This window comes from Poeciliopsis prolifica, unplaced genomic scaffold (genome assembly GCF_027474105.1).
Source record: "Poeciliopsis prolifica strain line A6 unplaced genomic scaffold, Auburn_PproV2 SCAFFOLD036, whole genome shotgun sequence".
Taxonomy (NCBI): Eukaryota; Metazoa; Chordata; class Actinopteri; order Cyprinodontiformes; family Poeciliidae; genus Poeciliopsis; species Poeciliopsis prolifica.
In genome coordinates, this window is record NW_026562411.1 from 802,911 (window position 1) to 819,411 (window position 16,501).

The 16,501-nt window shown below is 45.6% G+C and overlaps 1 protein-coding gene across 1 annotated transcript; it reads right to left on the minus strand.

Annotated features, from left to right (window-relative positions):
• Positions 1–289: 289 nt before the first annotated feature.
• On the minus strand, positions 290–16,235 carry LOC129374599 (G-protein coupled receptor 39-like). The gene is made up of 3 exons (XM_055053111.1): positions 15,259–16,235; position 15,137; positions 290–1,428 (listed from the first exon to the last, which is right to left on the minus strand). Exons 1-3 carry the CDS (start codon positions 16,009–16,011, stop codon positions 944–946), a joined length of 1,239 nt encoding a protein of 412 aa, XP_054909086.1. The 5' UTR covers positions 16,012–16,235; the 3' UTR covers positions 290–943.
• Positions 16,236–16,501: the final 266 nt, after the last annotated feature.

The window sequence follows — 16,501 nt, forward strand, 5'->3', positions numbered from 1 at the left end:
ACACAGGAAGTCTGATTTAGTGACTTCCTGTCTGTGTGAGACCGTTCAGCAGGATTCTCCATCTTAAACCGGCAGAAATCTGTAAAACCCAGATGAAAATGATTCATGCTGGAAATAATCCCATCGGTTCTTTGGAGATTTTCTGGATGACAGATCTGAGTGTCGATGGAGGAAACGCCAAACCTTCTTCTTCTGTGGTTTTCCTCCTTCCTTAAGTCTCAAACCTTAAAACTAAATGTAAGATTGTTTAACTTCAACAAAATCTGATTTTATTATTAAATGAAAAACATTCAGTTTGGTTTTTTTATTTCATATTTTCTCAGTTTATATCAACTCATCTGAAAATTCTTCCTGTTTTCAGTTCCAGCAAATTCAGTTCATTCATGAAATCCTGGTTACCATGGCAACGGGAGGAAAGCAGACTCGTGCAGAAATCTGGGATGTAACGAGCGAAGCTGATTTTATGTTCAACCGGCTTGCCATACAGACACTGGCAGCGGGGCCCTCAGGGCCGGCCCTCAGAGACAGGCGGCCGGGGGCCACGGCACCCTGCAGACCGCAGTGGAGAGGATTTAACTAGGCCACTCAGGAAGTCAGAATGTCAAGGAGACAAATGAAAATAATTTGTGTTATTAAAGATGATTTCTGCCACAATTCAGATAAATATGAACTATTAGAAAATAATGTAATGAAACTGAAGTTCCTGTAAACTTGAGCTGCAGATTCTAGAAAAACTCAACAAATTCAACGCTTCACTGTTTCTGCTGCAGATTTGGATCCGGCTGGACGCCCCCAGCATCACCCCTCCTCCACCGTGTTGGAGGTTTTCTGCTGAATGTGTCCAAACGTTCAGACGTTTTGTGAAGTATAATTTCTTTTGCTCTGACAGTTTTCAGAAACTCTGAAACATGGAACCATCTGATCGCCGGAGCAGCTTCTGGTTTCAGATTTCTGTCTCGGTTCTGGTTTCCGGTCCGGTCTGCTCGCTCAGGCTGACGGCCAGCCGGCAGCCGGACGGCGCCGAGTCGCTCTGGAAGGTGGTGAAGGTGGGCGGCGCCCTCTGCTGGCCGCCGCTCCTCCGGCCGAAACGCAGCGATTTCTGGAGCAGCGGCCGCAGCGAGCGTGCGGAGGCGGCGCGGGGTCCCGGCGCGGCGCAGGGGCCCGGCGCGGCGCGGCGGTTAGCGTGCTGGATGGTCAGGCGGCAGCGCAGAACCTGCAGGAACACCTGACGGAAGTGACGAGACGACAGGTTGTAGAGGAACGGGTTGAGCACGGAGCTCAGGTAGAAGAAGGCGTCGGCCACCAGGTGGAGCCACGCGTAGGTCCAGAAGTACGACAAAGACCAAGACGACTTGGGGACGGCCGCCGTCATCAGGCGCCGCAGCTGGTTGGGAAACCAGCAGAGCATCAGGGAGCCGACGATCAGACCTGGCAACATGGAGGAAACATGTCAACATGGCAACATGTCAACATGGCAACATGTCACATGGCAACATGCAACATGAGGCAACGTCATGTCAACATGTCAACATGTCAACATGTCAACATGGCAACAGGTCAACATGGCAACATGGAGGAAACATGTCAACATGGCAACATGTCAACATGTCAACATGGCAACATGTCAACATGGCAACATGTCAACATGTCAACATGGCAACATGTCAACATGGCAACATGTCAACATGGCAACATGTCAACATGTCAACATGGCAACATGTCAACATGGCAACATGGCAACATGTCAACATGTCAACATGGCAACAGGTCAACATGGCAACATGGAGGAAACATGTCAACATGGCAACATGTCAACATGTCAACATGGCAACATGTCAACATGGCAACATGTCAACATGTCAACATGTCAACATGGCAACATGTCAACATGTCAACATGGCAACATGTCAACATGGCAACATGGCAACATGTCAACATGGCAACATGTCAACATGGCAACATGGCAACATGGAGGAAACATGTCAACATGGCAACATGTCAACATGGCAACATGTCAACATGGCAACATGGAGGAAACATGTCAACATGGCAACATGTCAACATGTCAACATGGCAACATGTCAACATGGCAACATGTCAACATGGCAACATGTCAACATGTCAACATGTCAACATGTCAACATGGCAACATGTCAACATGGCAACATGTCAACATGGCAACATGGAGGAAACATGTCAACATGGCAACATGTCAACATGGCAACATGTCAACATGGCAACATGTCAACATGTCAACATGGCAACATGTCAACATGGCAACATGTCAACATGTCAACATGTCAACATGGCAACATGTCAACATGGCAACATGTCAACATGGAGGCAACATGTCAACATGGCAACATGGCAACATGTCAACATGGCAACATGTCAACATGTCAACATGGAGGCAACATGGCAACATGGAGGCAACATGTCAACATGGAGGAAACATGTCAACATGGCAACATGTCAACATGTCAACATGGAAACATGTCAACATGGCAACATGTCAACATGTCAACATGTCAACATGGCAACATGTCAACATGTCAACATGGCAACATGTCAACATGGCAACATGTCAACATGGCAACATGTCAACATGGCAACATGTCAACATGGCAACATGTCAACATGGCAACAAGGAGGCAACACGTCAACATGGCAACATGTCAACATGGCAACATGTCAACATGGCAACAAGGAGGCAACACGTCAACATGGCAACATGTCAACATGGCAACATGGAGGCAACACGTCAACATGGCAACATGGAGGCAACACGTCAACATGGCAACATGGAGGCAACACGTCAACATGACAACATGGAGGCAACACGTCAACATGGCAACAATGAGGCAACACGTCAACATGGCAACAAGGAGGCAACACGTCAACATGTCAACATGGAGGCAACATGTCAACATGGCAACATGGAGGCAACACGTCAACATGGCAACATGGAGGCAACACGTCAACATGGCAACATGTCAACATGGCAACATGTCAACATGGCAACACGTCAACATGGCAACACGTCAACATGGCAACATGTCAACATGGCAACATGGAGGCAACACGTCAACATGGCAACATGGCAACATGGCAACATGGCAACAAGGAGGCAACACGTCAACATGGCAACATGTCAACATGGCAACATGGCAACATGTCAACATGGCAACATGGCAACATGGCACATGTCAACATGGCAACATGTCAACATGGCAACATGTCAACATGGCAACATGGAGGCAACACGTCAACATGGCAACATGTCAACATGGCAACAGGTCAACATGGCAACATGTCAACATGGCAACATGGCAACATGGCAACAGGTCAACATGGCAACATGTCAACATGGCAACAGGTCAACATGGCAACATGTCAACATGGCAACATGTCAACATGGCAACAGGTCAACATGGCAACATGTCAACATGGCAACATGTCAACATGGCAACATGGCAACATGGCAACAGGTCAACATGGCAACATGTCAACATGGCAACATGTCAACATGGCAACATGGCAACATGGCAACAGGTCAACATGGCAACATGGCAACAGGTCAACATGGCAACACGTCAACATGGCAACATGTCAACATGGCAACATGTCAACATGGCAACATGTCAACACGTCAACATGGCAACATGGCAACATGTCAACATGGCAACAGGTCAACATGGCAACATGTCAACATGGCAACATGGAGGCAACACGTCAACATGGCAACATGTCAACATGGCAACATGTCAACATGTCAACATGGCAACATGTCAACACGTCAACATGGCAACATGGCAACAGGTCAACATGGCAACAGGTCAACATGGCAACATGTCAACATGGCAACATGTCAACATGGCAACATGGAGGCAACACGTCAACATGGCAACATGGCAACATGTCAACATGGCAACATGGCAACATGTCAACATGGCAACACGTCAACATGGCAACATGTCAACATGGCAACATGTCAACATGTCAACATGGCAACATGTCAACATGGAGGCAACATGTCAACACGTCAACATGGCAACATGTCAACAAAGAGGCAACATGGCAACATGTCAACATGGCAACATGTCAACAAAGAGGCAACATGTCAACATGGCAACAAGGAGGCAACATGTCAACATGGCAACATGTCAACAAGGCAACATGTCAACATGGCAACATGGCAACATGTCAACATGGCAACATGTCAACATGGCAACATGTCAACATGGCAACACGTCAACATGGCAACAAGGAGGCAACATGTCAACATGGCAACATGTCAACAAAGAGGCAACATGTCAACATGGCAACATGTCAACATGTCAACATGGCAACAGGTCAACATGGCAACATGGCAACATGGCAACATGGCAACAAGGAGGCAACACGTCAACATGGCAACATGTCAACATGGCAACATGGCAACATGTCAACATGGCAACATGGCAACATGGCAACAGGTCAACATGGCAACATGTCAACATGGCAACATGGAGGCAACACGTCAACATGGCAACATGTCAACATGGCAACATGTCAACATGTCAACATGGCAACATGGCAACATGTCAACATGGCAACATGTCAACATGGCAACATGTCAACATGTCAACATGTCAACATGGCAACATGTCAACATGGCAACATGGAGGCAACACGTCAACATGGCAACATGTCAACATGGCAACATGGAGGCAACACGTCAACATGGCAACATGGCAACACGTCAACATGGCAACAGGTCAACATGGCAACAGGTCAACATGGCAACATGTCAACATGGAGGCAACATGTCAACATGTCAACATGTCAACATGTCAACATGTCAACATGGCAACATGTCAACATGGCAACATGTCAACATGGCAACATGTCAACATGGCAACATGTCAACATGGCAACATGTCAACATGGCAACATGTCAACATGGCAACATGTCAACAAGGCAACATGTCAACATGGCAACATGGCAACATGTCAACATGGCAACATGTCAACATGGCAACATGTCAACATGTCAACATGGCAACATGGCAACATGTCAACATGTCAACATGTCAACATGTCAACATGGCAACAAGGAGGCAACATGTCAACATGTCAACATGTCAACATGGCAACATGTCAACATGGCAACAAGGAGGCAACATGTCAACATGTCAACATGGCAACATGGCAACATGTCAACATGGCAACATGTCAACATGGCAACATGTCAACATGGCAACATGTCAACATGTCAACATGGCAACATGGCAACATGTCAACATGTCAACATGTCAACATGGCAACATGTCAACATGTCAACATGTCAACATGGCAACATGTCAACAAGGCAACATGTCAACATGGCAACATGTCAACAAGGCAACATGTCAACATGTCAACATGGCAACATGTCAACAAGGCAACATGTCAACATGTCAACATGGCAACATGTCAACATGGCAACATGTCAACAAGGCAACATGTCAACATGGCAACATGTCAACATGGCAACATGTCAACAAGGCAACATGTCAACAAGGCAACATGTCAACATGGCAACATGTCAACATGGCAACATGTCAACATGTCAACATGGCAACATGTCAACAAGGCAACATGGAGGCAACATGTCAACATGGCAACATGTCAACAAAGAGGCAACATGTCAACATGGCAACAAGGAGGCAACATGTCAACATGGCAACATGTCAACATGTCAACATGGCAACATGTCAACAAAGAGGCAACATGGCAACATGTCAACATGGCAACATGTCAACAAAGAGGCAACATGGCAACATGTCAACATGGCAACATGTCAACATGGCAACATGTCAACATGGCAACATGTCAACATGTCAACATGTCAACATGGCAACAAGGAGGCAACATGTCAACATGGCAACATGTCAACATGGCAACATGGAGGCAACATGTCAACATGGCAACATGTCAACAAAGAGGCAACATGTCAACATGGCAACATGTCAACAAAGAGGCAACATGGCAACATGTCAACATGAAGGCAACATGGCAACATGGAGGCAACATGTCAACATGTCAACATGGCAACATGTCAACATGGCAACATGTCAACAAGGCAACACGTCAACATGGCAACATGTCAACAAGGCAACATGTCAACAAGGCAACATGGCAACAAGGAGGCAACATGTCAACATGGCAACATGTCAACATGGCAACATGGCAACATGTCAACAAGGAGGCAACATGGAGGCAACATGTCAACATGGCAACATGTCAACAAAGAGGCAACATGTCAACATGGCAACAAGGAGGCAACATGTCAACATGGCAACATGTCAACATGTCAACATGGCAACATGTCAACATGGCAACAAGGAGGCAACATGTCAACATGGCAACATGTCAACATGTCAACATGTCAACAAGGCAACATGTCAACATGGCAACATGTCAACAAGGCAACATGTCAACATGGCAACATGTCAACATGTCAACATGTCAACATGTCAACATTGCAACATGGCAACATGTCAACATGTCAACAAGGCAACATGTCAACATGGCAACATGTCAACAAGGCAACATGTCAACATGGCAACATGTCAACATGTCAACATGTCAACATTGCAACATGGCAACATGTCAACATGTCAACAAGGCAACATGTCAACATGGCAACATGTCAACAAGGCAACATGTCAACATGGCAACATGTCAACATGGCAACATGTCAACATGTCAACATGTCAACATGGCAACATGTCAACATGGCAACATGTCAACATGGCAACATGGCAACATGTCAACATGGCAACATGTCAACATGTCAACATGGCATCATGTCAACATGTCAACATGGCAACATGTCAACAAGGCAACATGTCAACATGGCAACATGTCAACGTGGCAACAAGGAGGCAACATGTCAACATGGCAACATGTCAACAAGGCAACATGTCAACATGGCAACATGTCAACAAGGCAACATGTCAACATGGCAACATGTCAACAAGGCAACATGTCAACATGGCAACATGTCAACAAGGCAACATGTCAACATGGCAACAAGTCAACATGGCAACATGTCAACATGTCAACATGGCAACATGTCAACATGGCAACATGGAGGCAACATGTCAACATGGCAACAAGGAGGCAACATGGCAACAAGGAGGCAACATGGCAACATGTCAACATGGCAACAAGGAGGCAACACGTCAACATGGCAACATGTCAACAAAGAGGCAACATGGCAACATGTCAACATGGCAACATGTCAACATGGCAACATGTCAACATGTCAACATGTCAACATTGCAACATGGCAACATGTCAACATGGCAACATGTCAACATGGCAACATGTCAACATGGCAACATGGCAACATGTCAACATGGCAACATGTCAACATGTCAACATGGCATCATGTCAACATGTCAACATGGCAACATGTCAACATGGCAACATGTCAACATGGCAACAAAGAGGCAACATGGCAACATGTCAACATGGCAACATGTCAACATGGCAACAAAGAGGCAACATGGCAACATGTCAACATGTCAACATGGCAACATGTCACATGGCAACAAGGCAACATGGAGGAAACATGTCAACATGGCAACATGTCAACATGGCAACAGGGCAACATGTCAACACGTCAACATGGCAACATGTCAACATGGCAACATGTCAACATGTCAACATGGCAACATGTCAACATGGAGGCAACATGTCAACATGTCAACATGGCAACATGGAGGAAACATGTCAACATGGCAACATGTCAACATGGCAACATGGAGGAAACATGTCAACATGGCAACATGTCAACATGGCAACATGTCAACATGGCAACATGGCAACATGTCAACATGGCAACATGTCAACATGTCAACATGGCAACATGTCAACATGGCAACATGGCAACATGGAGGAAAAATGTCAACATGGCAACATGTCAACATGGCAACATGGCAACATGTCAACATGGCAACATGGCAACATGGAGGAAACATGTCAACATGGCAACATGTCAACATGTCAACATGTCAACATGTCAACATGGCAACATATCAACATGGCAACATGTCAACATGGAGGAAACATGTCAACATGTCAACATGGAGGCAACATGTCAACATGGCAACATGTCAACATGGCAACATGTCAACATGGAGGCAACATGACAACATGGCAACATGTCAACATGGCAACATGGAGGAAACATGTCAACATGGCAACATGTCAACATGGAGGCAACATGTCAACATGTCAACATGTCAACATGGCAACATGTCAACATGGCAACATGTCAACATGTCAACATGTCAACATGGCAACATGGCAACATGTCAACATGTCAACATGGCAACATGTCAACATGTCAACATGGCAACATGTCAACATGGCAACATGGAGGAAACATGTCAACATGGCAACATGTCAACATGGCAACATGTCAACATGGCAACAAGGAGGCAACATGTCAACATGGCAACATGTCAACATGGCAACATGGCAACATGTCAACATGGCAACATGTCAACATGGCAACATGTCAACAAGGAGGCAACATGTCAACATGGCAACATGTCAACATGTCAACACGTCAACACGTCAACATGGCATCATGTCAACATGGCAACATGTCAACATGGCAACATGTCAACAAAGAGGCAACATGTCAACATGGCAACATGTCACATGTCAACACGTCAACATGTCAACATGTCACACGTCAACACGTCAACATGGCATCATGTCAACATGGCAACATGTCAACATGGCAACATGTCAACATGTCAACATGGCAACATGTCAACATGAAGGCAACATGTCAACATGGCAACATGGCAACATGTCAACATGGCAACATGTCAACATGGCATCATGTCAACATGGCAACATGTCAACATGGCAACATGGCAACATGGAGCAACATGTCAACATGGCAACATGTCAACATGTCAACATGGCAACATGTCAACATGTCAACATGGCAACATGTCAACATGGCAACATGTCAACATGGCAACATGTCAACATGGCAACATGTCAACATTGCAACATGGCAACATGTCAACATGGCAACATGTCACATGGCAACATGTCAACATGGCATCATGTCAACATGTCAACATGTCAACATGTCAACATGTCAACATGGCATCATGTCAACATGGCAACATGTCAACATGTCACATGTCAACATGGCAACATGGCAACATGTCAACATGGCAACATGGCAACATGTCAACATGTCAACATGTCAACATGGCAACATGTCAACATGGCAACATGTCAACATGGCAACATGTCAACATGGCAACAAGGAGGCAACATGTCAACATGGCAACATGTCAACATGTCAACACGTCAACACGTCAACATGGCAACATGTCAACATGGCAACATGTCACATGTCAACACGTCAACACGTCAACATGGCAACATGTCAACATGGCAACATGTCAACATGGCAACATGTCAACATGGCAACATGTCAACATGGCAACATGTCAACATATCAACATGGCAACATGTCACCATGTCAACATGGCAACATGTCAACATGTCACATGTCAACATGGCAACATGTCAACATGTCAACATGGCAACATGTCAACATGGCAACAAGGAGGCAACATGTCAACATGGCAACATGTCAACATGTCAACACGTCAACACGTCAACATGCAACATGTCAACATGGCAACATGTCAACATGTCAAACACGTCAACACGTCAACATGGCAACATGTCAACATGGCAACATGTCAACATGGCAACATGGAGGCAACATGTCAACATGTCAACATGTCAACATGGCAACATGTCAACATGGCAACATGTCAACATGTCAACACGTCAACATGGCATCATGTCAACATGTCAACATGGCAACATGGCACAAGGAGGCAACATGTCAACATGGCATCATGTCAACATGTCAACATGGCAACATGTCAACATGGCAACATGGCAACATGGCAACAAGGAGGCAACATGTCAACATGGCAACATTTCAACATGTCAACATGGCAACATGTCAACATGGCAACATGTCAACATGGCAACATGTCCAACATGGCAACATGGCAACATGTCAACATGTCAACACGTCAACATGTCAACATGTCAACATGGCAACATGTCAACATGTCAACATGGCAACATGTCAACATGGCAACATGGAGGCAACATGTCAACATGGCAACATCAACATGTCAACATGGCAACATGGCAACATGTCAACATGTCAACATGGCATCATGTCAACATGGCAACATGTCAACATGGCAACATGTCAACATGGGCAACATGTAAACATGGCAACATGTCAACATGCAACACGTCAACATGGCAACATGTCAAACATGGCAACATGTCAACATGTCAACATGTCAACATGGCAAACATGTCAACATGTCAACATGTCAACATGGCAACATGGCAACATGGCAACACGTCAACACGTCAACATGGCAACATGTCAACATGGCAACATGTCACATGTCAACATGGCAACATGTCAACATGGCAACATGTCAACATGGCAACATGTCAAACATGGGAGGCAAACATGTCAACATGGCATCATGTCAACATGGCAACATGTCAACATGGAGGCAACATGTCAACATGTCAACATGGCAACATGTCAACATGGCAACATGTCAACATGGAGGCAACATGTCAACATGGCAACATGTCAACATGGCATCATGGTCAACATGGCAACATGTCAACATGGAGGCAACATGGCAACATGTCAACATGTCAACATGGCAACATGTCAACATGGCAACATGTCAACATTGCACAACATGGCAACATGGCATCATGTCAACATGGCAACATGTCAACATGGAGGCAACATGGCAACATGTCAACATGTCAACATGGCAACATGTCAACATGGCAACATGTCAACATTGCAACATGGCATCATGTCAACATGTCAACATGGCAACATGTCAACATGTCAACATTGCAACATGGCAACATGTCAACATGGCAACATGTCAACATGGCAACATGTCAACATGGCAACATGTCAACATGTCAACATGTCAACATGGCAACATGTCAACATGGCAACATGTCAACATGGCAACATGTCAACATGTCAACATGGCAACATGTCAACATGTCAACATGTCAACATGGCAACATGTAAACATGGCAACATGTCAACATTGCAACATGTCAACATGGCAACATGGCAACATGGCAACATGTCAACATGTCAACATTGCAACATGGCAACATGTCAACATGGCAACATGTCAACATGGCAACATGTCAACATGGCAACATGGCATCATGTCAACATGGCAACATGTCAACATGGCATCATGTCAACATGGCAACATGTCAACATGGCAACACGTCAACATGTCAACATGTCAACATGGCAACATGTCAACATTGCAACATGGCAACATGTCAACATTGCAACATGGCAACATGTCAACATGGCAACATGTCAACATGGCAACATGGCAACATGGCAACATGTCAACATGTCAACATTGCAACATGGCAACATGTCAACATGGCAACATGTCAACATGGCAACATGTCAACATGGCAACATGTCAACATGGCAACATGGCAACATGTCAACATGTCAACATGGCAACATGTCAACATGGCAACATGGCAACATGTCAACATGTCAACATGTCAACATTGCAACATGGCAACATGTCAACATGGCAACATGTCAACATGGCAAACATGTCAACATGTCATCATGGCAACATGGCAACATGGCAACATGTCAACATGGCAACATGTCAACATGTCAACATGGCAACATGTCAACATGGCAACATGGCAACATGTCAACATGTCAACATTGCAACATGGCAACATGGCAACATGTCAACATGGCAACATGTCAACATGTCAACATGGCAACATGTCAACATGGCAACATGTCAACATGTCAACATGTCAACATGTCAACATGTCAACATTGCAACATGGCAACATGTCAACATGGCAACATGTCAACATGGCAACATGTCAACATGTCATCATGGCAACATGGCAACATGGCAACATGTCAACATGGCAACATGTCAACATGTCAACATGGCAACATGGCAACATGGCAACATGTCAACATGGCAACATGTCAACATGTCAACATGGCAACATGTCAACATGGCAACATGTCAACATGTCAACATGGCAACATGGCAACATGTCAACATGTCAACATGTCAACATGGCAACATGTCAACATTGCAACATGGCAACATGTCAACATGTCAACATTGCAACATGGCAACATGGCAACATGGCAACATGTCAACATGTCAACATGTCAACATGGCAACATGTCAACATGTCAACATGGCAACATGTCAACATGGCAACATGTCAACATGTCAACATGTCAACATGTCAACATGTCAACATTGCAATATGGCAACATGTCAACATGTCAACATGGAGGCAACATGTCAACATGTCAACATGTCAACATGGAGGCAACATGTCAACATGTCAACATGTCAACATGGCAACATGGCAACATGTCAACATGTCAACATGGAGGCAACATGTCAACATGTCAACATGTCAACATGGCAACATGTCAACATGGCAACATGGCATCATGTCAACATGTCAACATGGCAACATGTCAACATGGCAACATGGCAACATGTCAACATGGCAACATGTCAACATGTCAACATGTCAACATGGCAACATGTCAACATGTCAACATGGCAACATGTCAACATGTCAACATGTAAACATGGCAACATGTCAACATGGCATCATGTCAACATGGCAACATGTCAACATGGCATCATGTCAACATGGCAACATGTCAACATGGCAACATGTCAACATGGCAACATGGCAACATGTCAACATGGCAACATGTCAACATGTCAACATGTCAACATGGCAACATGTCAACATGGCAACATGTCAACATGGCAACATGTCAAAATGGCAACATGTCAACATGGAGGCAACACGTCAACATGGCAACATGTCAACATGGCAACATGTCAAAATGGCAACATGTCAACATGGCAACATGTCAACATGTCAACATGGCAACATGTCAAAATGGCAACATGTCAACATGGAGGCAACACGTCAACATGGCAACATGTCAACATGGCAACATGTCAACATGGCAACATGGAGGCGAAATTTGTGAAGTTTTCCTTTATTTTTCTTACAAATGTTTGACTTTTTAAACTCAGATTTTTTTTTTCTGAGATTAAAATCAAAATTTGAAACTTTTTGCAGCAAATTTTTTAAGAGTAATTTTAAAGATTTATCTGAAAGTTGATCAGGATGAATTTTTTCTTTTAGTGGGATGCCATAAATGTCAATAATAAAACAAAGACTCATATTTCCTCCGTGGGAAACATAATATCGGCTTCATCAATATTTATGTGGGCATCAATATTCTAGTGCTGGTTATTGGAGTTGCTGTGGCGACCAGCAGCATCAGCGACCCGGCGGCTCGGAGAATCCTCCAACAGAACTTCCTCTGCAACAGGAAGCAGACGCCTGCGCTAGCCGCTGGATTAGCATCGCTGCAGGCTTCCAATAAACAGAGGCGACAGTAATAAAGTCTGAATCAATGATGGATCCAGAAGTTTGTTTGCAGTGAACAGCAGATCTGATGCCGAGGATCAGAGAAAACAATGCTGCTGGTTTCCTACAAAATATGCAAAGAAGCGATGAGAGGAAGAATAACTTCCTGTTCTTAACTAATGTTGAATCAGATAGAAACAGAAAATTATCACCATAATTTGAGGAGCAAATTTTTAACTTAATGCTTTTGAATCCTGCAGAAAAATGAATTTAGATGTTAAATGTTTTAAAGTGAGTAAAACACAACATAAGGGAAGCTAAACATGCAAAGAGTTTCCAAGGATAGAAAGCATCCTGGAGCATTAAGATGAGCTTTTTATTTATAAATTAGCAGGTTGGCTCTCCACCGTTAGCGTCATTTTCCAAAAAGCCCCTTCATTTCATTCTTTGCTCTGAGCGTTTATATATATATCATTTATGTAACTGTAAATGTGATGAAGGATTCCTTCTGCTTGTTTGTATTTCAGATGCAGGTTTCATGTTGTCTGCAGCTTCATTTGCTCCATGTTTCCATGTGAACTCAGTGGAACCAGGCAGCTGTTCCACGCTTCGTTTTCTGTTTTCCTTTCACATCTCGTCTCGGCGCTGATCTGGCCGCCGCCCAGCCGACCGACAAAGCTCAGAGTCCCTCCACTTCGCTGCTCACAGCCTCTTTATTCTGCAGATTCTTATTAATATTTGATCTGACTTGGAAACTCTGAACACCTGACTGCCTCTGAAAGATATTCCATCTCTGTAGGACTTTTATCTTCCTGTTTAATCCTCAGAAGGATTCGTGGCTCAGTTTAAAACCGTTGTGTCGCCGTCGGACTCGTTGTGATGCAACACAGAACAGCTGGAGCGGTTTGGGCGAAACTCGATTAACGACCAATGAGTGGATTTCTGATCAGCAACATCGATATCAGACGACAGACGATGTCAGCAGCAAACAGCAGAAATCATGTCAAAAACAAGCCTTCAAACAACAAAGGAATTTGCACCAGTTCACAAAATCAGAAAATAAAAATGATCAAGTAAAAAAAAATAGCAACGAATGAAGATTAGCAGAAACTGTTTGGAGTTTCATGAGGTCACTTCCTGCATGAAAACGCTGAGCAGACGTTGGTTCCTTCCTCAGTCTGAAGGCTCCAGTTCCCTAAAACGGCCCATCAGGGCAGCAGCATCACGACCAAGACGAGAACCAACACATGGAAACAAACTGAGGATTCAACCTGCTCAGTCCGTCTGCCTAGTCAAAGTCCGGTTCAGTTGGTGAGGTGTGAACACTAATTGACCTCTGACCTCTGGTCCTCCAGGTCTGAGTTCAGTTTGAATGTGAACGCCAAGCGGACCAGAGAGCGCTCCACAAGCAGGAAGGTGGACTACAGCGCAGGGCATTCTGGGTAAATCCAACCTAAGCTAACATGCTAGCCTAGCGCTAGCAGCAGAAATGGCTCCTGGTCCAATGAGATGAAGGCCTGAGGTCAGCAGGTCACATTTTGAGGTCAGGATTTGGATCAGAGACCCTGACATCACATGACTGATAAAAACTTTTCTCTCTTTAGTCTCTCCTCCTGACGTCCAGCGGTTGGGACCATAAACCTTCAGCTTCATGTTGATGATCTGAACCTGAATCAGAAAACTCACCAGAAAAATGATGGTTTGCTTCCGGGCCGCCTTGGTGGTTTCGCTCTCGTGCTTTCCGGGCCTTTCGGTCCCGTTGATTCCGCCGTCCGTGGATCCCAGCGGCTTCTTCAGCACCAGGATCATGGCCCGGCACATGAAGGCCACGCAGACCAGCACGATGATGTAGAGGACAAACGCCCCGAAGATGCTGGCCCTGTACATCAGCCAGTGCTCCTTCAGGTTGGTGCAGAAGCTCAGCTGCTCGCCCTGCGTTCCCGTGGCGATCAGCAACGGCAAGGCAACGAGGACGGACACGACCCAGGCGAAGGCGATCAGAACCGAGGTCCGTCTGCCGCTCAGCGCCTTGTAGCGGAACGGGTGGCAGATGGCGACGTAGCGCTCAAAGCTGAGCGTGGCCACGTTGAGGATGGTGGCGTAGCTGCACGCCTCAAACAGGAAGTTGTAGATCTTGCAGGACGCGTTTCCGGACGCGGATCCGAAGGGAACCCAGATGGCGCTGTAGAGCTCCACCGGCATGCCGATGAGCAGAACCAGCAGGTCGGAGCTGGCCAGGCTCACCATGTGGTCCGTCACGTTCTTCTGCAGGTAGCCGTTTCGCCTCAGCACCTGCGTCACCCGGATGGTCACTGAATTACCCACAATGCCTGCAACCAGCATGAGCGAGTAGAGGAGCGTCATGCAGACCTTGGCGGGATAAGTGGGCTCCAGTTGGCTCCAGTCGATCCCCACATCGGTCTCGTTGCTGTCGCTCATCGCGCAGCGCAGCTGGGATCCGATCTAGGTATCGATTATCTTATCAGCTTCAGGTCACAGTCCCTCTGGACGGAACCGGCGGGCCAGAACCAGGTTCCTCCACAATAATCCCAACTCACCCAGAGGTTTATCAGTCACTTTTACACTCAGATCCAAAAAAGTTTCAATAAATCTCCAAACTGGACTCTGGTTCTGGTTCTGTCCTGAAGCCCTGTCCGGTCCGGTTCGTCTCTGTCTGGATGAATGGCTTCATTGCGCCTGGTTCCGTCTCGGTGCGAGTTTCCTCCTCCCTCCAGGCCGTTAAACATTAAACACATGCAGCCTTATCAGCATTAAAGCTCTGAATCTCTGCTCCTCTCAGAGCGAGAGGAAACAGCTGCTGCAGCACTCACTACCTGCTGCAGCACTCACTACCTGCTGCAGCACGCAAACACCTGCTGCAGCACGCAAACCCAGGCTGAGCAGCATCCTGCAGGAATGCTGCTCAGCC

What these genes read in the sequence shown, in the direction of transcription:
- LOC129374599 (XM_055053111.1), bottom strand. Translation starts at nt 16,011, where the DNA reads ATGAGCGACAGCAACGAGACCGATGTGGGGATCGACTGGAGCCAACTG.